Source organism: Engraulis encrasicolus, chromosome 10 (genome assembly GCF_034702125.1).
Source record: "Engraulis encrasicolus isolate BLACKSEA-1 chromosome 10, IST_EnEncr_1.0, whole genome shotgun sequence".
NCBI classification, from domain to species: Eukaryota; Metazoa; Chordata; class Actinopteri; order Clupeiformes; family Engraulidae; genus Engraulis; species Engraulis encrasicolus.
The window spans coordinates 29,883,321-29,911,119 of record NC_085866.1 but is presented as its reverse complement, the minus strand read 5'-3'; the positions used below and the strand labels follow the sequence as shown (position 1 = coordinate 29,911,119).

Here is a 27,799-nt window from a genome sequence, read left to right as displayed (position 1 = left end):
ATAAAAAAGGAAAAGAGATACTATACATCTCAGCTATGGTGGGAATCATAAGAAATGGAAAAAAAAAAATTCAGAGCGAAGTATTGAGACCCATTTTCTGTGTATAGAACTGACATGGTCTTGTTGATCCCGTTGTGTTGAAACTGTTTCTGTGACCTCTCAGTTTGTCTTCAACTACCTATCACTGTTGAACCAAGAGAACATTTTGCAAAGATTTCCATTGTAATGACTAGGCCCAGGACACTGCCACATTTGCCTTAATCATGTTGCGGATTGGGGATATTTTGTCTCTCTCTCTCCTACAGTGGTGAAGTGCGAAAGGCCAGACATCCCAAATGCTGAACGCATCAGCGGTAACAGTGGGCCATACGGTTACATGGCCACACTCACGTATGGGTGTGTGAAGGGATACAGAATGGCCGCTGGTTCAACTGGCACAGTTGTATGCAAAGAGATGGGATGGACGCATACCCTTGTGTGCGAAGGTAAAGTGACACTGAATTAAATGAAGGGATTTAATGCATATTTAGGCATGAAAAGTTCATTAAACAACACACACTGGATACTGTTGAAGACGCACTGGGCAAAATGTGTTGTTCGCTCCAAAAAATAAACAGAAAAAAGTAACAGTATCTAGTGTGCCGTGTTCAATGAACTTTTCATATTGATCAAATTTTCCTGCCTTACACCTGCACCTGGACATCTGAAGGGAAGCAGGTATTTCCTGCTTGGCATTTGCCTGTCACACCTCCTCCAGTGCACTTTTAGCGCGTTCAGGCCGACTGAGAACCGTGCTGGAGCCCGTTCCCGCACCTAATTGCGAACCGGCCCAGATTTTTGCGTTCGCGAACCGGAAAGTTGGTTCGCAATGCGAACCGCAAAATACTAGGTTTTTCTCTGCGAACCGTGACGACAGCGTGGCCGTCGCAGGGCTGTACATTTTAACCAATTGGTCGTATTTTGTGCCTAAATGTTTGACTGTGCGACAAAGAAAAATAAAACGGGCGCACATGTGCGAATATGTATTTCAACCTTTTCATTCGCATTTTGCTCCTGAGTTCGAGTGCATGATTGTGAGAGCTGCGCTTTTTTTCGATTCCCTAATACTAAATGCGGTAGAGTCCACCTCGCATGCACTGCCTGACAGACAGTGTCAATCTCCCAGTCAGAAAAGACGGTCAATGTTGCTTGAATTCCGCGTTGGCTAAGATTGGACCATCTATGCTCCCGTAGCGCTCAGAAGAAGAAACAATTGGCATCAACAGTTATAATGCACGCACCACAGACCTGTATTGGCACGCACGCCTCATCTCCCAGTCGAATATTCTATGCCAAAACTACAGCTTTTCGGAAAGGGCTGCTGTTTAAAATGTTCAAATGCAGGAGTTTGCATTGCTAACACGGAAACCTCTTGAATCCGGTAGTGAAATAGCCACCCGGTTTGCTAGCTCATGTGATTAAAAAGATTCCCAAACTGTTGTCTTCCTAATGACTTGGCAAAAAATGCATCGCAGTCAAGATATAGTTTGAGGAGCATTTAAGTAGTGTGCGCAAGTCTCAAGTCTAGCTGGGCCAGCAGCTACCGGTGCTGTAGGGCAGGCTATCAAAAAGAGCAGCCTACACAGTGAGAGAATTACACACCGTTCCAACCCATGCGTTTGAGGAATCAAAGACCATAAAGTTTGAAAGCCCGTTGGCGTGTAGTATATTCAAAAGTTAGTCAATCTAGTTCAGTGGGCTAAGCATGTGATTACATGCTTCAATCATTCAAGCAATAATAATAATAATAATAATAATAATAATAATAATAATAATAATAATAATAAATTTTTTTAATCTAGATTAATCTCACTGTAATTTTGAAATTAATCTAGATTAATCTAGATTAATCTATATCAAAATGGCTCATTCAGAAATGGCGCGCTAGCGAAATAATGCCGGAAAAAAAACCTTTTTATCCAAAATGCATCTTAATCTTCAAAAAATGGTCATGTTGATACTTGGTGATGAAAAAAAACACACTGCAATATGTGCAAAGTGTGTCCAATAGGAAGCATTTACAGTTATAAGATACTGAAATTTCAAAATGAACGGTGCTATAACTTGTAGAGGCAAATACAGATAAATCTATCAAACAATTAGGCTATTTAAACAAAATTACCTCAACAATTCAGCATTTCTGAGAGAGAGAGAGAGAGAGAGAGAGAGAGAGAGAGAGAGAGAGAGAGAGAGAGAGAGAGAGAGAGAGAGAGAGAGAGAAGAGAGAGAGAGGAGAGAGAGAGAGAGAGAGAGAGAGAGAGAGAGGAGAGAGAGAGGAGAGAGAGAGAGAGAGAGAATCTGCCACTGACTGTTAAAAAGAGCAGCGGCTCCTTTAAGAGAGGGAGGAGCTCTGCGCACAGTAAGCTCAGCAGCCCTCAGCAGAGGCAGGCTACTGGATATGTAGAACCAACAGCACTGGCCCACGGCAATTTGGCCTAAACCTGACAGTTGTTCTCAGAGTTAGAATGCCAGAGGAGTTACAACTCGAAATTCGAAACTCGAAATTCAGTTTGCAAAAAAAAAATCAAGCGCGACAACCGCGAGGTTTATTATTCTTCCGTCTGACATGAGAATATCTCACTGAGTCGCAAATGCGCGAATGCAACACAAACATTCAGCGAGAGTATATTGGCAGTTTCAGTTTGACAATCTTCAAAATGCATATCGCACGGAATATTTTGCAATTATGGCACAGGCAAGATTTCTGGAAGTTGTTTATGTGTTCCATGCAATGCTAGAGGAAATGTAGGCTATGTCGGCTGCTAGGCTACTCACACACAATAATGTATGCTTCACCTCAAACAATTGTATCTCTTTAGTCTCACTCTATGAGTAGCACTCAACACAACACCTACCACGGCAGAGGGATTAATGTTTTCAGCATGCAAACACTGTTCATATTTAGTAGGTCTGCTGAAGCAACAGGTGGAGAGGAGAAAGCGACTGGAGCGCAGTCTGAAAGCGTCTGTCAATGGAACGCTATGGTGATGTGCATACCAAAACCCATATTTTGAGAACAGATTAACGTGCATTATTATATGGTTGTGACGTCATCGGTCGAATGCTCCATTCATTTCAACGGGGCTCCCCAACGTTCGCACGTCTGTTATTTTTCGATAACGGACGGGTTGGTCTATAACAGACCGCTGTCAATGGCAACAAGACTTTTCACTGCTAAAGCGACTTTTCAACAAGACTCTAATCAGCTGCTGTGATAGACAACACCTGTTGTCCTGGCTACCTGTTGCCTAGCGGTGTTCCACAACGGCACTGTTTTGTTTTGCGCAGCAACAATCTTAACATTAAATAGGCCTAAAGAAATGTCCCCGCCATGTGTGAATCATTTAAGTATATCCATAGGCTATAATAAGCGGGTTAACTTTCGGCGAGTCGGTCGCTTTGTGGAATAGCAGCACTTCAGGAGAGAACAAGACCCCTCCGCTCCGCGTCGGGGTCTAAAGATTCTCTCTGTCGTGCTGCTATTCCACGGTAGCGACCTTCTCGCCGAACGTTAACCCTTACATATTTTCTTTATCGCGCGACAAGAGTCTCACATTATCGCAGCACGTTAACGCCGATAACGGCCCACCACTAATAATAACACAATAATAGTAATGGGAACTGTGATTTCCTCCCCTGTTTTTGTTACTAATGGCATAGGCTATTGTGCGTGAAGATGAAGACAGCCATCCAATTTCTCCCCATCACTTTGTAGTTAGCTCACCTACCAGGCCTACGACCTTGACTTTAAAGATGGGGGGAGGGGGTCCCCACTTGTGAAACTGCACAACACCCTTTTAATGGTTTGGGTCTGATTCTGGCTAATCCTCCACCAACCTTGGCTAATGTTTGTGGAAAACACAACCATATCTCTGTGCATTATTGCTGCGGCAAACAATGGTGCAATAATCACAGTATTTTACATTTGAAACAAACACAATAGGTATCGCTTGACGTACACGGGGCATGATGAGGACACGTATGAAAGTCACAGACCACATCACAATTTCTGGCCTTAGCGTTGACTGCACAATCTCACTTGGGAAGCTGAGTTCCCTGTCCAGGTCGAAGCGCATCTCCAGTCCCAGGCCTTGTGGCATTTGCTGGGTCTCTCCTGGTTGCATGAATTAGATGCTAGGCGTTTTACAGCCTGCAGAGGAATTAGTAGTGGTTCTTCTCATTTCCAAGTGCTCCGCCAACTTCCTGAGCACTTATGCCACTATCTGAGCCGTCCCTGTGACAGTGCCACTCTGCATGATGCCAGGATATGTTGGAGGCCTGCTTTCTCACTTTCACACAGAGGGAATTTGTCCTTGCTCCAGAGCCATGTGGAGAGGTTTTGCGGGCACGGCAGAGTGTCGTATGCTGCTCTGACCGTGAAGTTGAGCCGTTCCTGCGGGGCTTGCCAGATGTCCTGCCAGGTAACAACCCTGTGGATTAGGGCTGTAACCATAGGCGGCGCTACAGCAAGACTCTTGGGGAAGCTAAAAAAAAAAAAAGGGGGGGGGGCGTCATCGGAGAAACTGTTGTGGTATCAGGGTCCGGGGGCACTGAATCAGTCGCCACGCGAGGCCCTAACCGCGGCTTTTGATATATTATCATGACATTAGATGATGTTGAAACAAAATGATGAACAAATAAAACGGAACATTTCCATGCTCGTGCGCCAATGGAACTGTCAAACGCGACAGGCACACACACGCGCACACACACACACACACACACTGAAGGCAGGAGAGGAAAACGGCTAGTTGCCAGCCACACCATGGACCATTATCTCGCAAAAATGTCTCGAGCAATCAAATCATACACCAGACTGACATTTTCATGCGCTAGGTCACTCTACCTCCATCAGACCGATATCAAAACTCGCAATCAAACTCGCAAAACTAATGACGATGCAAAATGCGCACACACGGGGGTGGGGAGACCGGAGAGCAAAGAAGCCAGCTGATTGAGCATATATTACCATGCCCAAAAATATCATATGGGGCTATCATATCCAACAGACATATCAGATGTCGGTTTTGCAGCCCAAATAATACAAATATGCTGTAATTTTGAATTTCTAGTTGAGGTAGCTTGTAATGTAGTTCACTACATTTTCCAGATGGTTGTAGCTAGCTTAATATTTCCATTGGATGTAGCTTGTCTAGGGGAGCTAAATGTTAGCTTACTAGGTTCTACAAGTAGCTTGCGCAGCCAGACACTGTTCTCGCTGCCACGCACTGTACACTGGTCACTCCAGTCACACGCAGATGCCCAACAAACACAAGCGAATCTACACACATCACATTACATAATGGTAACTAAACCACCCGGGCAGCCCACCATGAATTCAGGAAAGGGGAGCATTTTTGAAAGTGGTGTTAGCTTGGTGACAGGATAGCACAGGTGATTTAAGCTTTGAAGACAACTACATTGACAAAAACATTGCCAACAAATAGTAAACTTAGTGCTTCGGCGAGCACATCAGGGGGAAAAACGGATTTCCTACCTTATTCTGTCCTGTTAATTCCTGTTACTTGAAGTCAAAATATCCATTGAGATTCGCCAAAATAGGCTATCCATTTATAGATAGCCTACCTGTAAGTGGTTGAATAACGAATGCTACAAGAGGAAAATGTCAACATTGTGACCTAGGCTATGGCTGGTGAAAAAAAACCGAATGATCTGAAAATGAAAGGTAGTGGAATCCCAATTTATTCCAGAGGTCATTTTTTTATCGAGATATTAAACATTCCAGATTTCATTTCATAAGCAACGAGACCGCCTCGCCGCCTGGCTCTGTTGAAGCCAGTAGAACTGACACCTGATTGGTTGACCGCAGCATGACATCGCCGCAACGAAACTAGATCTACTAACAAGGTGGATAGGCAATTCAGCAGGAAACCCTCGTTTTGGTTCATTGTGTGTGCTGCCTGCGACATTCCATTGCTGGATATAAAAAACATGATTTTAAAATTTCCTTTTATTTATTTCTTATGACAACTTTGGGGAAGCTAAGCTTCCCCTAGCCTCTTAATAGCGCCGCCCATGGCTGTAACGATATTGGATCGAACCAAGGAATCGTGATACTCAGTCACGATACTGTATTGTGATGTAAGGAGGCAGTATCGTGATACGCCTTTTCAGAATTTTGTTATCCTTCAGTCCAGAAAACAACCATATGATGCATTGTAATAGTGCTTCCAAACTTCAAATGAGATACATTTCAGAAATCGTGGGGTGTATCGAAACGTAGGTCAAAAATCGTCATATGGACATAATTGTGAGTGGAGTGTATCGTTAGAGCCCTACTGTGGATGGTGTCCTCCCACCGGGTCCATGCCCCTTGCTTTCCCTGGAACACAGCTTTGATGAGGCACTGCTCTTGTACCTCTCGGGCAACCTCTTCCGCGATCATGACATTTTTCTGCTACCGTGAAGGCTCTTGACCAGAGTGGTTCTCCAAAGTCAACTCCAGCCTGGTCGACCTGCACTCTCCCTGTAACCTCTCTGTGCTGTATCCTGCTGGCAGCCTGGTCTGGGATTTCTGGTTGGGCCCTACATTTGCGCCCTGTTCGTACGGCCACTGCTGTAGCTCTTGCTGTGATGTCCCTGGACTCCTTGAGATCAAACAACAGGCGGGGCCTTTTCCTGTTTGTGTCCAGGACCCACTGACTTCAGTGGAAGCTGAAGTGCGTTCTTTCCAAATAGTCTTGTGTTGCAGAAGCAGCGAGCTAGGGCCACCCATTCCCTTTTGTAGGTGTTTGCAATGTTGTCTAATCTGCTTGCTGTGGTAGATGGAATTTCGCACACTTTATAACAACATTAAAAAGTGCAAAACTTCACTTCCCAAAGGCGTTTTTTAAAATCTAATTCTGATGTTGGAGTCAGTAGTTGATGTTTCAGGAAGGTGGCCCTGAAGGGTTCCTCTCACTCCCCTCTCAAGCCATAAAAAATGTGCAACTCAGCGTTTCTGAATAACTAACAATATCCCACATACAGATATACTGCTGAATTCTTTCTTGGTGTGATTGTCCATTCATGATTACGTGATAACGTTTTTTGCCAATTCACAGATCTGAACACTCTTTGCATTGTTGTGTTTTGTCTTTGGGTTTTGTCCTTGAGATTGGTCCAGCCTCGGTCTGAGGCTTGAAGTATATAAGATCCTCCAGCCCAGCTTTTAACCATGTGACTGGTTCGGATCTATCAGTGCAGGGAGGAATTGACCCAGGAATAGGCTTTCTGTGTGACTTAACACACGCATACAATCGTGTGCAAAATGAATGCCATTAAAAATGCCATTATTTGACTCCTCCATGACCGCAACATGGAAGTTCAAAAGAGCGCCCCTAGCAGTAATGTCAATATTGCACCATGCACTTGCACGCCTTGTATTCAAGTGAGTTAACACGGCAAAATTGACATGAAATAAGCCAATGCATTTGTGCATGCAATGTGCACGCACACACATGTTCTGCTTCAAGCATATTCCTGCGTATAAATGAGACAAATGTGTTTTTTTTCACCTTAAGCATTTCTTGTTAACACACAGTATACTTTCTTCCAATGTATCTGTATACAATGCTCTAAATGACCACCTGCCAATGCTGGTGAAAATTGAGGTTGGCTGGTAGAAAAGGAAACTTGCCAGCCATTTTTACCCATTAGTGAGTGTGTGTTTGGCTAGTAAGATAAACATTTTGGCTGGTGATGAAAATTTAATTTAGGGTCCTGTCTGCATACCTTGTGCAACACTTCTTGTGTTGAACACCCAACAAATGCTTTTTGCGCATAAGAAACAAACTGCTTCACTATCAGCAACAAGACTTCCTGTTGGAAGTGTGAAGATAGAAGTCTCTGGCTTGTCTGTTACTATCTTTTCCCTTTGCTATTTTAAACCACATCCTCCTTTCGCAAGAACTATTTCGATCAGGGTTGTACAAAATTGAGTGGAATTGAGAATGACCTTGAATTTGAATGCCTTAGAATTTAAGTTCCAAACATGAAGTGGAATTGCAATTCATTTTCGAATTGCAGGAAGTAGACTTGAAATTTAGAGAAAATTACAACAATTATTGTGTTTTATATACAGTAGCAATAGAAATAAGATTTGTATAGCACAATACCACTACACAATTTTCAGAGAGGAATGAAGAACTGTTATTCAATCTGCTTGAGAAAAAGAAAAGAAAATACAACACACTTTTTGTTTAAAGAGAATGTATGTAAATAAGCCTAATCAAAGGCGATGAAAATAAAGCCGTTTTTTAATTCTTAAATTTTTCAGTTCACAAAAACTCTGCTGGCAGCTGTGTGGGGGAATTAGTTGATTTGTTTTGAAGTGGTAATTAGAGTGCATGTGTTATTAATATCTGTATCAGTATTAGAAAAAACAGTTATCCTTGGATAACCTAGTTAGGATCAATAAATATATAATTGTAAGTACTGAGTTTCTTCTTGAAGTTTCGGTCAGCCATTTTCATTCTGATTTCCTACATAATCTCTTACAAAGCGGATTCCAAAAAAGTTGGGACACTTGGTATTTTGTGAATAAAATAAAAATGCTGGCATTTTCAAAACATTCAATACATGCATAAGATGCAAAATGGCACAAGGTCAACAAAGGAACAGTTTAAATGAGGCAAAAGCATTGCTTTGAGGGAAATATGTGGTCATTTAAAATTCGACTCGTGCAACAAATCTCAAAAAAGTTGGGACAGGGCCAAAAAATGTTGTAATAGTTGAATAATTCTAAAAATAACACGAGGAGGAATATTTTGAAAGGAACTATATTGACTGCCAACATGAATGCACAGATAAAATACCATCACAGAGAGGCTGTGGCACTCAGAAGCGAAGATTTTGAGGGACTAATTACTGATCTATTACACAGAAAGATTGAATTCTCAAAATTGCAGGCATATAAGGCCTATTTCTGTAATGTAGATCTCTGTGAAATCATTGCACGAGTTATGAGATGATGACATACCCATTGTCAATAAGCAAACTATAACACTCCAACAATGACAGCTGTTGAAAAAATGACCATAAACACAACACTTGATTAAGGCACATGATGCACACATTAAACAGTGCTGCAAGTGGCACAGCTCATTCTAGATGGACATAGGAGACATTTGAAACTGTCCTCTGATTACAGAATGGAAAATATTTCATTCTTTTTTTAAATCATAGAGTCATGCACCCTCCAGGTTATGAAGAAAATTAATACTTCAGTTTGATTTAGTGGTCAGTCTGAAAGACTGCATATATGATGGTAAAGGGGTGCAGATATGCCTTGGTTATGGTCTTCTTACTCATGTAGAGCATTAAAATGAGGGCTGAATGACATATACAGACTTTAAACAGCATGCATAGCTACCAAGGCATTATATCTTGGAGCACAGCCTTTAGATATTGCCCCATAATGGTGGCCAATTTCAATCTCTTCTATGTTCCAACGGTGTGGTTCCATCATAAGAGTAAACAGGTGACAAAATTGTTTTCTTGCAGTGAGGATATGCCACGTATTAAGCATAACAAGAAGGTAAACAAGTCGAAGAACACACTTATCAGTTGAGCTGCTGAAATCATGTCTCGCACATCAAAATATGTATTTTTTAAAAATAAAATCATCCCATCAGTCAAAGTATTTAAATGTTAAGTCTCCTTCCTTGTGTTGTGTTTAGTCTTATCCAACATAAAAAGCATTTTATTGGCCCTGTCCCAACTTTTTTGGAATTTGTTGCGAGGGTGAAATGTTAAATGATCACATAATTACCCCCAAACAATCATTCTGCTTGGCTTTAACATCTGATATGCTGTCTGTACACAATGCTCTACCTAATTAACATATTGAATGTTTTCAAAATGCCAGCATTTTGATTTTATTCACAAAATACCAAGTGTCCCAACTTTTTTGGAATCCGCTTTGTATGAGTTATCACACTTGTAGTGCATCTCCAGGGTACTTTAGGTTTACTACAAACTTGGTTGGAGTTACAGCGTCAATAGCCCTAAGCAGGTTGGAGTTAAATTGACTAAGGTGGTCTTCTACGGACTCAGCAATTTACTTGTCGTCATGATGATATCGCTCTAGCATAACTGCAATATATGTAGGTCATAGGCCATGAAGTGACTTCTAGAGAATGAAGGGTATTAAACTCAGTTCTAAGCCAGTGTTTTGACCTAAACACTGGATTGACGTGATCTCTCTTATTTGTTTTGGTTGGATTTGCAACTGCAGCATTTTGGAATAGTTGCACGTTTCTGGGTGTTTTCTGGGAAAGGCCTTTAAGTAGATCATTGCAATAGTTAACTCTACAGGAAATAAAAGCATGGGTTAATTTCTCCAGGTATGTTTAAATACAAAGTCTTTCATTTTAGCTATGTTCCTAAGCTGCCAAAAATCTAATTTAGTTTTGTTTGTTATGTTTTTAGTTTTGGGAAGCTCTCTGATCTGGAACTTTTTAAAGTGATTGTTGTGTCAATAACTGGATTGTAGACTTGACCACATATTGATTCTTTAAAAGATGAATAGAGAATTGTTTTGAAGGCATGTATGTTGGTGGCAAGGACAGACCTAGTGAGTGAAGGTCACAAAGCTGTGTGGAAATGCACAGAGAGCCAGGCTAGTAAAAAATTACATGGCTGTGGTGAATTTGTCTTGAATGCTTTTACTCCATGGCAGGATCATGTTTCAACTATGTGAAGACAATGGACAAAACTTGATCCTGCCATGGGATATTAAAACATCAAAGAAAAAAAGGATTTTAAATGTGTGGACTCCTCTATTCAAGTTCAAGTGCCTTTCCGGAATTAAGTCAAGTTCCAAAATTGTATCTGACTTACAGTGCTTGCAAGTTCATTGTTGTCCTTTTATTCATCTGTCATCTGCTGTATTTTTTGCTTTTGAACTGCCTCTGTGCATGACATATCATTTACAAATACACTGGCCTTGCTTAAGGTGTGGGTCTATTAGCCATAGCTTCACAGCATGAGCCACGGGCTATTGGCTGGGCAGTAACTTAAACACAACTGTGTTTCTTATTTAACCTGTGGTGATGATTGCATCATGCTGTTCTTTTCTATAGAGATCATATGTCCCCAAGTGCAGCCCACAAATGCCACTATTACTAAGGGGGCTGTAGGCCCTTACAGACCTGGGTCAATCATCCGTTATCGGTGCCAAGATGGAGCCACACTGGTTGGCAGGTCTACGTTGGAATGTCGACTTGATGGACAGTGGTCTTCTGACCCTCCTATGTGCAAAGGTCTGAAACTTCAGCTTTTTAAAGAACTTCAGACCTTATAATAATAGCCACACTCTGTAGTATAAGCCATGGGTCATTGACTTGGCAGTTGGTTAAACATACTATATTAAAACAAAAACAAAAAACCCCGCAGTTTGGCATTTCACACGTAAAGTCCCGTTTTAAGATTGTGATGTAACCACTCGATTTCATCACAAACTATCTGAAAACAGTAGCCTGGTGAACCAGCGCTACCCGCTGGACGGCAAAATGTTTTGTCTACGGGTGGGTCTGGCCTCGCATAATGATTCAATGAAGCCAGAATGCCATGAATCTGGCAAACCAATTACAACGCAAAGATGTGTTTTGAATCAAAGCGGGCAGGGTTTTGAGGGAAGGTTGTTCTCATCAACAATCTTCGGATGTATTATGCATCGAGGCCAGACATCCACATTTAGTCTGGTTTATCAGGCTATGAAAACAGGGCTTAAAGTGTAAAATACTGAATTGTTGCTTGAACCTGTGGTGATGATTGCATCATGCTGTTCTTTTCTATAGAGATCATATGTCCCCCAGTGAAGCCCACAAATGCCACTATTACTGAGGGGGCTGTAGGCCCTTACAGACCTGGGTCAATCATCCGTTATCGGTGCCAAGATGGACAGACACTGGCCGGCAGCTCTACGTTGAACTGTCAATCTGATGGGCAGTGGTCCTCTGGCCCTCCAGTGTGCAAAGGTCTGAAACTTCAGCTTTTTAAAGAACTTCAGACCTTATCATAATAGCCACACTCTATAGTATAAGCCATGGGTCATTGACTTGGCAGTTGGTTAAACATACTATATTAAAACAAAAACAAAAAACCCTGCAGTTTGGCATTTCACACCTAATTAAGCAATATGACACGAGTGGGAGTGAGGTTGTTCTGGGACACCCTCACGGGTGTGATTCGCCGTAGGTAATTACACCCGTGAGGGTGTCCCAGAACAACCTCACGACCACAAGTGTTATATTGCTTTTATACAATAGTTCCTTTGCTAACACAATTAGTTAATTGAAAGAAATGTTAAATTATTTTAATTACTTTATTTGATTGTTTATTTGCTTGTTCCTCCGCTCCGGAAAAATAGTTCCAGTTATTGTCTTTGGTTGCTGCACAACGCGCACCACGTTGGTTACGGTTACTTTGTATCTTTGGTCGCGGAGTGATTATTAGATGTGAAGAGTCATTCATAGAGTGTTGGAGGATACCCTCACTCCTAGTGACGTGTAGAACGCCTCTTGTCCAATCACAATTTGTGAAATAATTCGACCGGATCTAGCTATTGTATAAAGTCCCGTTTTAAGATTGTGATGTAACCACTCGATTTCATCACAAACTATCTGAAAACAGGGCTTAAAGTGTAAAATACTGAATTGCTGCTTGAACCTGTGGTGATAATTACATCATGCTGTTCTTTTCTATAGAGATCATATGTCCCCCAGTGAAGCCCACAAATGCCACTATTACTGAGGGGGCTGTAGGCCCTTACAGACCTGGGTCAATCATCCGTTATCGGTGCCAAGATGAAAAGACACTGGCCGGCAGCTCTACGTTGAACTGTCAATCTGATGGGCAGTGGTCCTCTGGCCCTCCAGTGTGCAAAGGTCTGAAACTTCTGCAGTATAAGGGGCTTCAGATTTGAAAATGTGCACGTCCTCAGTTCTAATCCATGCTTCTGTTTGTCTGTGTGTTTGTTTGGTATTTTTCACAGTGGTGACATGTCCTGAGCCTAAGAAGACCAATGCTGTCATCGTAAGCAGGGCTGGTGGCCCTTACACAGTTAACTGGGTCCTGAAGTATGAGTGCCCAGATGGGACACATCGGAATGGGAACGATCAGATAATATGCCAGCCTGATGGGCACTGGTCATCAGAACCTCCTGTTTGTGAAGAAGGTCAGCCATAATATAGTTACTATTGTCATATGGCGATTGGGATTTGACTGATTGATTTTTTTTTTCTTTTCTTTCTATTTGGTTCTTTAACTTGCTTTTCTCCATAATGTGATGACTAATTGACAACTAACTTGGACCCCCCCTTTCTCTCTCTGTTTCAGATTCAGGGTCGCGTAAAAAATTGCTAAGTTGGTTACTCCCATCATTAGGTAGGTCAACGGTCAGATCATAACGGATTAAAATGCTCTCTCTAGTAATGCTGCATCTAAGTCACACCCTTATACTTCCTGAGCATGGGGCTTCAACTCACAACATTTTAAATGGGAGTGAATAGAGAGAGTCAAGCTAAATCCTGATTCCATTTGGCATGTGCTCTGGATTTCACATGATGGCACTGAATTTTAAAGGTTTGGATTGGCGTCGTAAAGCCACTCATTTTGACGTGAACCGAGGGTGCACAGCCAGCCTTACTGCTGCAACGCAGCTGAAGTGGCTGCACGTCAGACATGCGACCTCTGTTGTGTAGTCCAAATTATTACAGTTGAGGGCGATATTATTAGCCCCCCTCCTGAAATTAAACATCTCTCTTGAGAATGACCATTATTACCAAGTTTCTGTTATTCTGGAAACAACCACACCTACATGGAGATATTGTCCAATACGTTAAATTTTGATTTTTGAATTGTTACAACGGGTTTAAACAAAAAGAGCAAAAGTGACCAGGACAAAATTATTAGCCCCCTGATCATTAATAGTCGATACAGTATACTTTCTGAATCGAAAATTACGCCAAGCTTTGTGTCATTAGTTGTTAACTAGGTTGTAGGGGTGAGTATTGGCAACAATCTCACGATACCATGCACATCCCGATACAGGGGTTACAATACGATACATATTGCAATACATGTGCATCCTGATACTTGGTCTTCAAAGCGATAAATATCCCCATATTTTAGCTTTTTTTTTAAAAAAGGGTTTTTTTTTTGTTTTGTTTTTTTCATTTTTAAGAAAACAGACATAACATGTGTATAATCAACTGTTACTTTTTTGTTTTTCCTGTAGAACAACAGCTACATTGTAGTGCATGTAAAACACGACCTTTACAAAGCAGTTGGCCTACTGCATAGCAAGGAGCAACTGTCAGATGCAGTTTCAGCAACTTGAAAAACAATTCTTTGTGCACATGAAATATTGTGTATCGTATCTATCTGTGTATCGTAAAGAGGCCCACGATACAGTATCCCGATACCGATATTTTGAACACACCCCTACTAGGTTGGCCCATTTCTCCATTGCAAATTGTTCTAGTATGTCCAGATTGCATGGATGCTGAGTATAGACATTTGCCACAGACTCTCAAACCTGCCTAGATGATTGTTATCGATTTAGCATCATCTGGAGTTTTCTTTTCAAGAAAGACTACTGTAAGGGCATATCATCATATTGGGCTTTTGAGCCATCATCACAGCAGAGCTCCTTTACTGAAGGTGGTTCATATCAGTCCAGTTGAGGTTTGCATGTAAACATTTGAAAGTCAAAAATGAGATTTGGAAGTTTCTGCTTTGATCTGATGAGATTCAATTGGACCTGCTTGGACGTATGAATACTGCTTCTGTTCGGCGAAGAAAGGGATTATTTGCCTTAAACCTTGGTAACATGGCGTCCACACTTAAACATGGTGGTAGTAGCATCATGCTGGGGCAACCTCAGGCACAGGAAACCTTGTTTGGGTGTACCCACCATGAATGATAAAACAAGACTATGATAGAAGATTGCAGGAGACCATGCACAAATATGCACATAGATTAAACAAAGATCTTTTCTGGGCCCTCCAATAAGATAATAACCAAAACTTACATTCAAATTAGTCAAAGTGTTCTTCAAGGTTACTAAAGCCATGATCACAGAGTGGTTCAGACCTTAATCTTTTGAGGAGTGCTCAAAATGAATGTCCATGCTTAACACCCATGCAATTTGGACCATCTTAACCCTTCGCAATGGAGAAATGGGCCAAAATCCCTAGTAGGACATGTGCCAACCAACCTAATTAAAAACGAATCAGAGAGCCTGTTCATAAATGGCACCGTATTGACTATTAATGATCAGGGGGGTAATAATTTTGTCCTTACCATTTTTGCCCTTTTTCGTTTAAAGGTACACTGTCTCATTTTTTTAGTGGTTTATTTCCATAATTTACATTCACAAATGTTACATTTTTCATGAATATTTAACACCACCATCAAACTCTATGTATTCATTATGACTGGGAAAATTGCACATTGGGGATCTTCTCCATTGTAAACCATTTAGAATTTCCAGAAATATAAATTTTAAGCTGCAAAACGTACTGTACTTTGGTCCTAATAGTAAATATTAGTCATTCTTTAGTAAATATGCATGAAGAGATCAAACTTGGCAGTAGACAGCACGGTTTCAATGTGCAGCATAGTTGCAATACCTACTTTGGCCACCGTCCTACACAGTGCATCTTTAAACAAACACTGTAACAGTGGAAAAATCCAAATTCAACGTATCGCACATTATCTCCATAGTGTATTTGTTTCCAGAATAACCAAAACATGTAAATGGTAATTCTTACTGAGGAATCAAGAGCGATGCACGCACACAACTCACAAATCGCTTGACAAGTGAAGTCGACAATCAAACCATTCATTCATCATTAATTTTAAGGTACAGCATGTGTGATCTAGGAGGGAATGCGAGGTGGATCAGAAAATAGTTTTTTATCAGTCCATTACAGCCCAGACACATTTTTTTGACTTTTTAAGTCCCATGAGCTAACCGGAAGGGGTACCCCATTAATTATTGCATATGATGATAGCAGGCATAACAGCAAATTAACCAACTTTGTTTCTGCCAACAGGTCTTGGGCTCCTGGGTGGTGGTTTTCTTGGTAAGTGATGATTTGTTATCTAACCTCTGGTCCAGCACATTTTTCTGATTTATTTAATATATCACTGATTCTTGAGAAAGTGGTTAAAACAGGTTGTAAACTTGAAAGAAAAAAAACGAAGTGAATTACAAAATAATATGTTATATCCCCGTAGACAAAGGTCTTGGCTTTTCAGAAATGCACAAGGTCAATCTCCCCATTTTGAATTTTTTCAGAAATCAGGTTTTTCTCCGATCATACCTTGTTTTTGTCAACACCGTCAGACACAATTTAAAGCAATAAAAAGTGTATTGATTTGGTTGCATATGAATCTGGAGTTTTTAAGTGATTATGTGTGTGTTTTGGTTCACACAAACGCCTTTAAATGTTGAAAATTCACTTTCATTCTATTTTAATACTGTTTTATGTGTTCTAATTTAACAATGTGTGCTGTCAGACAAAGCTTACTTGATGCCTAAATAGACCAAACATTTTTTTGTAATTTCACAAATATTCGTGTAGGCTTAAATTTGCTATTACTTTGATAATTCAACAACTCCAAAGGAAAATTTTGTAAGCACATTCATTTAAAATGTCCAAAACTCCTTCTTACGGTGGTGACTTAAGAACTGACGGTGGTGACAGTAATCTGAGGGTGGTGAAAGTGACCTAATTATTACCTACATTTAGCAAAATAAATAGCCCTCTCAAGTCAATGACATCTAGCATAAACACTTTATTTTTGTGTGTGCACAGTATGTTTTTGCGTGTGTTTTTTTCTCCACTTGTTAGATACTCTTGGAAGTAGGTCTAGATTATAGAAAATGTGGCATAAACAGGTTTTAAGTTGTTCAAATCCAAAATATAGAGGTGTATTATCGTAGATGAAGGTCTTGGCTGTGCAGTGATATTGGCCAAGCTCCCCATGTTTTACATTTTTCATAAAATGGGCTCTTTCTTGGTTTTGTCAACAGCGTCAGACAGAATTAGAAGTAAAAAAATATGTTTACTGTATTTAAGTGAATTACTTTTACAATTCAACATAATTGTAGATACTTATTGGAAGCATATTCTTAAAACTTGTCAAAAACATGTAAAACACGTGCTTTTTTGTGAACTACCTCAGATGTCACTACCGTCAGTTTTTGTGACAATAAACTCCTCAAATGCACCTCAGAGGAGGCTAGAGTATAAGTTTGGGTCACAATTATTACTAACATGTCTGGTAATGTTTCATTAACCAGCACAATTTAGTAAAATATGGAACAAGATGATGAGCGGAACAAAATCTGACGGTGGTGACATCTGACGGTGTGAGACAAAAAAACACTCTTTTACATATTATGCATTTTTTGCTCACATTAGCCACTTCGTTTTCTCTCCGTTTCTTAGGGGCTTCATGCCGCTTCTGAAAAAGTATATATAATTAACATTAATGTAACATAATACTATTAAAACCCCCGACGGTGTTGACAGTTTATGGTTGGGACAGTACCAGTGTCCAAACAAATTAACAAATTGAGGATAAAATAGTAAACTTACAGGAGCTTCAGTAGAGCTAAAGGTTTGAAAAGGGGTCCTAAGTAATGACAATGACCTTGTGCATACCTGATTTTATTGTCTTTTTAAAAAAATCTGACGGTGGTGACTAATATGCTGGACACACTTTGAGCAATCAGAAAATAGTAGTAAATATTGCTTTACACGCACTATGTGCATATCTGCAGAACCACTTCAATATGGACTTTCACATCATGGTGATATTATTCAATAATATCAGTGATTTTTACATTTTAAGTCAATTGAAATTATTCTGAAATGATGTCTGTCCTTGGGACAGCTGTTTTTACAGGGTGTGGGCAGGTTTATAGCCATGAAAAGTAATAAAATTACACTTAAATATCTCAAACGACCGTACATTTGTGTAACAGACCCCTGGGTCTTTACCTGGATTCATTTTGTTCATGAAAATGTAGTTTATTTTCAACAGAATTGGCAGTTTATTGCTGAGACATGTTTTAGCCACTTTCTCAAGAATCAGTGATATAAATGCATATGTAACACATTGAATGCCACACTTTGTTTCCAATGTTAGCGCTTGAGTGCCAGCTGAGAATCAGCTTTTTGTGGGTGAAAACTGTAGCTTCTAAGATGCTTCCTTTCCCAAGTTAGCACAAGCTAAGCGAGGATTTCTTTAGTTAAAAATAGCTGTTTTTGTCCTTGAAACAGAGATAGTGTTTTTTGTTGCATATGTGCTGCATGACTCAACACATTTAGTTCCTCAATTTGAAATTGTATTCACACCCCAAGAAGAAGTCCAGCTGCTTCAAATTAAACTATATGAATGAAAAAAAGACACCTGGATCAGTAGTAATTTTCACAGGGGGGCAACCGCCATTCTGACATTGCCATTACGACAGTATTTGATTGCCATTCAGAGCCATTTACACGTGAACAACGTTCTAACTCTATTTGACATCTGCAACAATGTTGCGACACGAGCGGAAAGTGGAGAGCGGGACAGTGTAATTACAGGATCAGTGTATCATTTTGTCACGGTCCAAATGCCCTGAAAGGTAGGGTCTGAGATCTTTGAAAAGCAGTTCCTGCAAGCCGGAAAAATGATTCCTGCAATAAGACTTTAATGTCGGAATGGCGGTATGTCTGAATGGCGGTATGTAACCATTTTCACAACCATATCTTCTGATGGCGTAGCTGGCTAGCTGCTAGCACAGTGGGTTTACATCATAGATGTAGAAAATAACACTAGAGAGGACCCCGCCCCCCTTTTTACGGCAATCTGTATCGGCCATTATCTGTAGGTAGGTCAGAGAAATGGAAATTAACGGAGAACGAGGCTCACCTCTGTCAAAAATGGCTTAATCATGTGAAAATGTCCATCAACACACTATACAAGGACAATAGTTGAAGTGTGTTGCTAACTATGTTCATAAAAGATATTATTTGATTTTTAAATGTATTTTATCGACTCATATGATTTCAGTAGATATGTAGCCTGACATTTCAAATCTGGTCTTTGATTAAAGTGTTCCTTCATATTTACACAGTTTTAGTTAATTTCTTGACAGGGGTGGGCGTGTTCTCCATTGACTTGCATTGCCTGAAAGTACCTACACTACCTACGGAAGTTGGGAAGCTCCAGCTGCCATTTCCCAGTGCTGTCGCAAATTGCTGTGTCCTCTCTAGTGTTATTTTCTACCTCTATGGTTTACATACAGTGTTCAATCTCGCCCTCCAACCCATGCCTGCAGTTCACCTAGAGATCGCTGTCGAGACAGCAGAGCCCATAAGGCTGGCGCTAATAACTGACAATTGTGCTCGCTGTCGGCTGAAACTTGACAATATTATTGTAAGTTCTGAGAAACCAATGTGGATGTAAATGAAATGTACAATAACCTGAGAGTTATGTCCTTCTGATTTCTTACAACATTGGCATTTATGAGTCGGGCTCCGCTAGCATCTTGCTAACAAAATTGCTTTACGGCCGTCGTGATCACAGCAATGCAGCCGGCCGACCAATCCAAACGCAGTGTGTGAAGCCACTCGTGACGTCATATTGACAATAAAGACGTATTTTACAAAGATCCAGAGAGTTTAAACATTCAAACTAAGTGCTGTTTGAAAGGATAATTCATCCTGCCTTTGGGAAAAATAAAATGAAACGACGATACCAATTCTCTCCCAAAGCAATGGCAGCATCTGTGGATGAGTCCCATGGACCCCATTCATTCTAACAGCCTCTGCGCTCCTTGGCGCTCCTCTGCGCTGTCTGGATGGCGCCACTTAGTGGACAGTACCACCCGGAAAAAGTGGCGAGATTCCTCTCTCGTACTACCCATAAACACTCTCTGCTGCTAGTCTCTCCTGATGAGGACATTTGTCTTTTCCATATTTACTTCCACTTTAGAAATAGATGGCAGCAAAGTTCTTAAGTCCTTCCGTGCTATGTCCCATGACTATCAACACATTGGCGCAACTGCCTGTTTTGATTACCTATTCCACGAGACTTGACGTGACGAGATGAAATATTTAAAAAAAGTGACTTTGTGGGAGTTTTGACTTTGGAGTTTTCATGATCTATGTCAGTTAGTTCATCACAGATTTACCCAAATCACACAAGAGTTGCATTAGTGTCTAAAAAACCAAAAAACGTGTTATTATGGGGCGGCACTCAACATGGGCTCGTTATGTCAACTCGTTATGTCTTTCTCACACATTATAAACTCAAGAGTTGGTTCATTTGTTGTTTGAGACGGAATGCACATCAAAAACACACAAGCTGAATCAACATTCTCGATAAGATTATTCTAACAATATATTATTTTATTCTCTTCTCAGTTTGGTGGTTCGTTTTCCGGTAAGATCACATTTAAATTAAATTACTATATTCCCCTCCTCTCTCTACCTGATCTTTACAGAAGTGCGGCAGTAGGGAGGTCTGCAGAAACTGTGTTAACTTGACTAATTGCTACATTTATTTATTTCCCCTGCAACCCATTCCATTCCCTTTGCCTTTTCTTGTCAACTAATTGTAGGAATATTGTGTTATTCCACAGCATGTAGCCTAATGTTAGGGGGCTGAACGCTGTTACTGTGCCCATCCTGTCTTTTCTAACATTTCTGTTTGGCCTCAGGAAGAAAAAAAACAACAAGGATATTGACCAAGCACCAAAGAGGGAAAGTATTAAGTTAAATACTGACCCTGAATCTGTGTGATGAAATGCACAACACCAGTGGTAAGTGGATAAGGGTGCATTTCCTAAGCTACACAGCAAACCTAGAATGATTTCTTTAACGTTTCAAAAGCCACTATCAAATACCGTTAGTATGGTGCCAGTAGGAGAAAAAAAAATAGTACACCATTTCAACCTTCTTACATTTCAGTGTAAATTGGTCATAAAATATGATCCGATCTTCACTAGAATCTTAAGAAAAAAGTGTCTGCTTTAACCAATACCACCAATTGCATGTTATCAGATTTTTATTGGCCATACGATTAAAACACTCACAGGACAGTGAGGAATAAGTACTGTAAGTACAAGTGGATTCCAAAAAGTTGGGACACTTGGTGTTTTGTGAATAAAATAAACATGCTGGCATTTTCATAACATTGAATATGTCAATAAGGTAGAACACTGTGTACAGACAACATATCAGTTGTTAAAGTCAAGCAGAATTATTGTTTTGAGGTAATTATGTGATCATTTAAAATTAAATGAAAACACTGTAGAAATCACTGTTGAATACCCTCAACCTGAAGCCTGTGGCTTCGTGTCTGAAGGTGAATCACACCCGTGAGGGTATCCCAGACCAACCTCACTCCCACTTGTGTCATATTGCTTAAAGCGGAATTCACCTTTCAAACAATATTGTGCCCTATCTCTGTATTAGACCACATTATGACAGGGGATTATGCTGCCACTGGATATAATATCTTTATATTAAATATAAAAGATATTCATTGTTTTAGTTATGGTGATTTGAAGCGTCATCAAATCACCGGAAGAAAAAATAACGACTACAAATGCCATTAGAACGTTGCTGGGTGATTTGATTTGACGCGTCATCAAATCACCTCGGTATGAAAGGCAGCATGGAATAGAACAGCAGGCAGTCAGATAACAAATTTCGAGGATGGAGATATTTACATTGTTCAGTTTATCCTTTAAGTATAGGTTACTGCAAAAGTTTTGTCCGCATTGTTCATATGCGTTCATTGTCATTACAAATCATTTATGATAGGCTATCGGAGCGCACCAGTCCACGATGTCTAGCCTGCCAGGTGCAGCCTATTAGGCCTACATGCAAGTTGTTATGCATAGCCTACATGTTTTTTGTTTTGAATAGGCTATTCGTCTTTTTAAAAAGGCTTGCTGAATTATTTGAGGTCCGGTCAGGACCACGGTGCAGCAGCCACGGACACGGATTCGAGTCCTAATGGGGGTTTGTAAGCTAGCCTACAGTTTCACGCAGGTGACTTCTAAACTTCTAAAAACAGAAAGCACAACCTATTAACAGCTGAATGCTGAATGCTGAATGCGTTCGCACGGTGCAACTTACCGAGGGGCAGTTTTCCTTCATGTTGAACTTGCATTAGTCAATGAATGGGATGAAGACCATTTTTAAAAGCCAGCCTGCACATTAGTTTTATTTATGATTAATCAACTTCCTCTGGCTTGCCTATTTGGCTAACAGCACAGGTCCGGATGAAACGGCTTTTGGCCAAACACGAGCAAGAGAGAGAGAGAGAGACAGGCGAGAAAGCGAGTGCTCTTTGATAAAGTTGGTTGAACGGAGACAGCAAGTTTGCCTCGCTAATTTGAGGGGATTAAACCGATAAAACATGAGAAGAGATAGATAGGCTACTTCCCTATTTAATGAGCATTACTTTTTTCAAAAATAGGCTAAATATAAGGTTACCTCTTCTCATTTTCCGTTTCAGCACTAATCTGAGGACAGCGACAGTTGCGACACGAACTGCACTTCTCAACAATTTGTTCTACCTAAACCAGTGCTCGCGTAAAGTGGAATAACTTCGGAATGGAATAATATAGAAAATATACAGACAGCTGAGTTTTTGGGCTTTCGAACAAGCCCTGACATGCGTCTGTGGGTTGAAAACTAAACATTCGGTGGCTGTTCAGAAAATGATGAAATTGGCTAGGAGTCTACAGCTAAAATTCTAAAAAAACGGCTGGTATTGAATGTGTTGAAGCATCCATTCCAAATACTCTACATTTTTCAAACATTTGGAAAATTTGCTGTTTGAACAAAGTCAATTTTCTTCTTGGAGCAGGCGTCACTCTTAATTATTAAATCTCTGAGGGTGCTGGCCCAAATTTCAAATTCAATGTTTCAAGAAGGAGGCCGCACCTTACATAGTAGTGTTTTTATTGCACAGACGCGTTTCGGCATGTGCCTTCTTCAGTGCGCACACTGAAGAAGGCACACGCCGAAACGCGTCTGTGCAATAAAGAAGGCACACGCCGAAACGCGTCTGTGCAATAAAAACACTACTATGCAAGGTGCGGCCTCCTTCTTGAAACACTGTTTGAACAAAGTGCAAACTAACATATCAGATTTACAGTGCCTTCAAAAAGTCTACACACCCCTCCTCAAATGTCAGGTTTTTGTGATGTAAAAAAATGACAGAAAGACAAATAAATTCACAGCTTTTTCCACCTTCAATCTAAACTATTAACCTGTACAATGCAATTGAGAAACAAGCATAAAGCTTTAAAGGGAAACAATAGAAAATAAAAAACTTCAACTAACATGGTTGCATAAATATACATACCCTTAAATTGATACTTAGCTGCAGCACCTTTGGCTTGTCTGGGCCAATCCAAAACCTCAATATTATTCTGGTGAAGCCATTCTTTTGTAGATTAAGGCGTGTGCTTAGAGAAATTGTCGTTCTGAAAGATTAGTTAATCTGCATATTCAAAAAGAAATACCTTTAAAAAAAAACTTAATTTTACGGTTTGGGAGCCAACGCATGGGAGGCAAAAACATATTTTTACGTGACTTGGTAGTGAATGTGTTAATTGCATGCTGATGGAATGGCCGACTGAAAAATTGCCTCATTGCATCTGCAGTTAATATTCAACATTTCTTGAGCTCTTAAGTAGCTTTGGAAAATCTTTAACACTTTCATGTCCTTACTCTGTAACAGCAATGCCCAAATAACAGTTTTTGTATTTACTAACTTTCCTTGTGTCCGCTTACTTGTACAGCATGAACGCACCACTATACTGTACAGTCCAGTGACTCAGAGGCTGGCCCAAGTAAATCACTTGAACTACTCTGTTTAAAAATGAAAACTTCAAAGGACTGTCCGAACATTGGTTTTGGGAAATACTTGCGTCACTGAATGATGCATCAGACTAAAATAGTTATGAACATTGTAAGTAGCATGGCTTCAACGATGGCTTTTGAAAAAGCAAGTGCCATTCCTTCATCATTCAAACCTCTGTGGAGAAAACAATTGTTTCCCTGCTGTCATCCTAGGCAGAGCAACTTTTAAGGGGCCCAATTGCATATGCGAAAATGAATTTCAAAATTGTGCTTTAGATAGATTTTGAATAAAAACCCATATTGTCAAAGACTTGTTGTCTCGCACCACAAGGCCACAAGCAAAAGAGGAGGATGTGAGGTTGATCACCAAGACATGAGCATATACTGATATTGTGACAGTATGTTAGTATGCCTTGCCTTAGTAGCTCAATGCAATGCGCGTAATGAATGATTTGAGTTCGCATGGCAGAGGTGTGCTCATGTCCAAATCCAAGCAGACATGTATGAAATGTGCTTACCTCTGAACTTGCCTCTCCCTGAGCTTACCTGGTGTCATAGCCTACACTTCACATTTAACAGGTGTAATCAGGTGAAATGATATACACATTTATGCCCCTGCACAGAATGAGTGACTAATACTGTTATGTTTTTTTCCGTAGGAAGAAGAAAAATCGTATTAGTTCCTGAGATACCATCATGTTCCCTCTTGGACGCTTGTATACAGTACTTCATCTCCGCCTCCTTCAACCCAATTAGCCACAGATGACAGTGGTGTGATGAATGTACTGCAGGCTGTTTGTTTGTTTGTATGTGCGTGCGTTTGCCTGGTTTTAAGGAAAGTAACATTAACAGTTGTGCTTTGCCGTTGCTACTGATGTTGCATTTCCCATTGATTGATTTGTCATTGTTAAAGAAATTCATGAGAGCCTCCAGAAAAGGCTTTCACAAAATTTTGTATAAAGGCTGCACTCTCGTGTGTAATTCATGCATTTCATTTTAGTGGGTTAGCATGACAGAAAGACGGCCTAAGCCTTCTTCATTCTAATTTATATTATATTATACTATATTATATTAGGCTAAATATATTAAGCTATATTATATTAGGCTATATATTATATTACATTATGCTTTATCTGCCTATATTATATAAAATTATAGCCTTTTATTGGCCTATCTATTCAATTACACCAGGACATAGCGATTATGTTGGTTAAGAAAACTATGCCTAGTGAGAAGGCCGAATGGCTAGTGACTCATTATCAAATCACTAACCAAAATGGCCGGTAAGCAAAAAAGTTAGTGTCAATCCGCTAAAATAAAATACAAGAATTACACTTGAGTGCGCGGCTTTTCTACAAAAAAAAATGTTCAAATCTGTTCGCTTGCACCCGAAGACATTTTGGAGTTGAGCGCACTTTCTGAAAAAAGCCACTCACAAAATTGTGGCCAGGTATGCGAGCCCCTCAGGCCTTCTGTCCCCCTGAGATATTAGTGTTGAGCCTTCCACTGGTCTGTAGCATGAGCTGCTGTGCCTTCAAGTAACCACTCAAAGCCTGGTGTAGATGCAACTTCATAATTATCAGTCATTGTCACATCTTTGTTATAGTTGCACTTTTAGATTTCAATATTGTCAAGAAACCAAGTATTGCACTGATTTTATGTATATTAAGGGCCCGAGCACCGAAGTGCAGGGGCCATGCTGTGGCCCTTCGCTCTCTCGGTGCAAAACCCTTTTGTTTTTCGAAAGATTATTTGGTTTTCTTCTTGTTGTTTTATTCATATCCAGGGCCGGATTAATTCACAGGCTAGATATGGCTGCAACCTAGGGGCCCCCAACTGCCAGGTGGGCCCTGATTGGCTGAATGTGAAATATTGCGGAATTGTGACCGGTTTGAATATTGAAAAATGCATGTGTCGTATTAAGTTATGCTTAATTCCTAGCCCATAAATATGACAGTGCCTATACAATTTTGTTGCCAAACTTGCCTTCCACGGGGCCCCAGAGCAACCTGTATCTTTCAGGCCCCAGTCCGTCTTAATCCGGCCCTGTTCATATCTGACTTGAGTAAATGTAAATGAAGTAATTATCTGTGTTTGGGTCGCATGACCCCCCATTTTCTCTCAAATCCATCGGTCTGGATCTGCAGTTAGCCTATGTTGCGTGTGTCTTGTCTCTAAATTGAATTAAATTATTTTTATAGAACTTCATCTGTGTCTGAATTGACATGATCTATTCAGTGGAAATGCTGTAACCAATAACTTGTTTTGAAAGTGACAGGATTCTATAGCTACCATAGGCACACATATGGCAATCTGTAGGCCTATGTACATGTTGTGTCTGAACCGGTTTGAAGAGATACTGCACGTTTTCTGGAAATAAGGTCACTTTCAAATACCTCTCCTTCAGTTAAATAATTGAGTTTTACCTTTCTTCTGTTCTTTCAACCATTCTTAGTACGGTGATCCCATATCTACTTACAAGCTAGCAATTATCATTGAATCTTATGGGTTCAGCTAGCTGCTAATTGCTAGCTTAGAGGTAAAATCTGCACTGCCAGACTCAGAGAATGACTAGAAATACAGGGGAAAGGTAAAACGCAATTATTTAGCTCAAGTAGAAATGTAAAAATTAGCCTATTTCTATAAATGGTGCAGTATCAATTTAAGGCTACAATAAATATCCAGCCATCATATTGAATGTTTATATTTCCAAGGCTCTTCTCAGAGGTGTGCACTCTTCTGTTCAGTCTCACATCATCATATACCTAAAAGGCCAATTGCCTATTCTGGTCTATTGGTGGCGTATGTTAAACCACTCTGGGGGTATGAGAAAGCCTGGGGACCATTCCATCAACGGCGGTAACCCCAAATCCGAGCTCAAGTCGGTAAACTAAGCTATTTTTAGACAGAGATCCGTTCCATCAGCCTTGCTAACCTGAAACTCAGCTGAGTTGCCACAGCAATTTATGCTCCAACGTTAACCTGGTAGCTCCCAGGTTTAACACCAGGCTAAATGAATCAGTGTTGCACAAAACATGAACCTGTAGGAAACAGCTGTCACAACGGGCACGTTCCGCTTGATTCCCGCCATCATTTTACGAGATCAAAGCGAACCAGTCACTCTATTTTAATAGTCTATGATGTGAAAGTAAAAACTACAATAGTTACCATTGTCTTTCATTTTGCGGGTTTTCTGATAATCAGTACATTTTAAAAAACATTTGTAGTGTTGATTTACTAAGATGATATTGGACAATTCCTTCCATGACAATAAAGACGTGAATAGCACATGGGCAGGTGCGCTGCGTAAGAAGTGGTTGTCCCAGGTTCAAGTCTTGCATGGTGACATGTTAGAAATGAAAACTTTATAACATACGTTTGCCTATTCTCTCCTTTGATGTCGCTTTGTGGCTGGCTTCATTTGCTGTCAAGCAATAGGTCTACCAATAGGCCTACCTTAAATGTCTAGGCTATTTTCAGCATAGGCAATAAAAAAACGTCTTCACAACCACCTTGCAGATGCCTACGCTTGGAGTTTGCATTGCAATGATTCAATTATCTCTGCCTAACGTTTTACCTAGTCTATGCCTTTTATCATAAAAGAAATTCTTCTGAAAGATAAAATTAAAACACCTTAGATGATGCAAGCATTTTATTTTTGCGCATTGAAATGATGGCAGTCGAGGTTCGGACGAGACTCTCCCTTCGATAATTGAGTTATGATCTGTTACGCATGTTGGGGATTGAACGCTGGTCTCCCAATCAAGGTGCGGTTGCGTTACCGCTCACCTACAGATGGTCGCCTAATGTCCCTGATAAAGACTTGATTTGACAAGGCATGCCCAAGTCTACAACATGATCGCATTTTC

General features: G+C 40.3%; 1 protein-coding gene across 4 annotated transcripts; it reads left to right on the top strand.

Moving 5' to 3' along the window:
• Window positions 1-302: 302 nt before the first annotated feature.
• LOC134456929 (P-selectin-like) lies at window positions 303-26,138 on the top strand. 4 transcript variants are annotated; one of them, XM_063208583.1, is made up of 10 exons: window positions 304-485; window positions 11,124-11,303; window positions 11,841-12,020; window positions 12,750-12,929; window positions 13,037-13,219; window positions 13,381-13,428; window positions 16,104-16,133; window positions 20,472-20,490; window positions 20,768-20,869; window positions 24,590-26,138. In XM_063208583.1, exons 1-9 carry the CDS (start codon window positions 377-379, stop codon window positions 20,847-20,849), a joined length of 1,011 nt encoding a protein of 336 aa, XP_063064653.1. In that variant the 5' UTR covers window positions 304-376; the 3' UTR covers window positions 20,850-20,869; window positions 24,590-26,138. The 4 variants fall into 4 exon arrangements, with proteins under 4 accessions (XP_063064654.1, XP_063064653.1, XP_063064656.1 ...); XM_063208584.1 differs by lacking the exon at window positions 20,768-20,869 and having other exon boundaries at window positions 303-485; XM_063208586.1 differs by lacking the exon at window positions 11,124-11,303.
• Window positions 26,139-27,799: the final 1,661 nt, after the last annotated feature.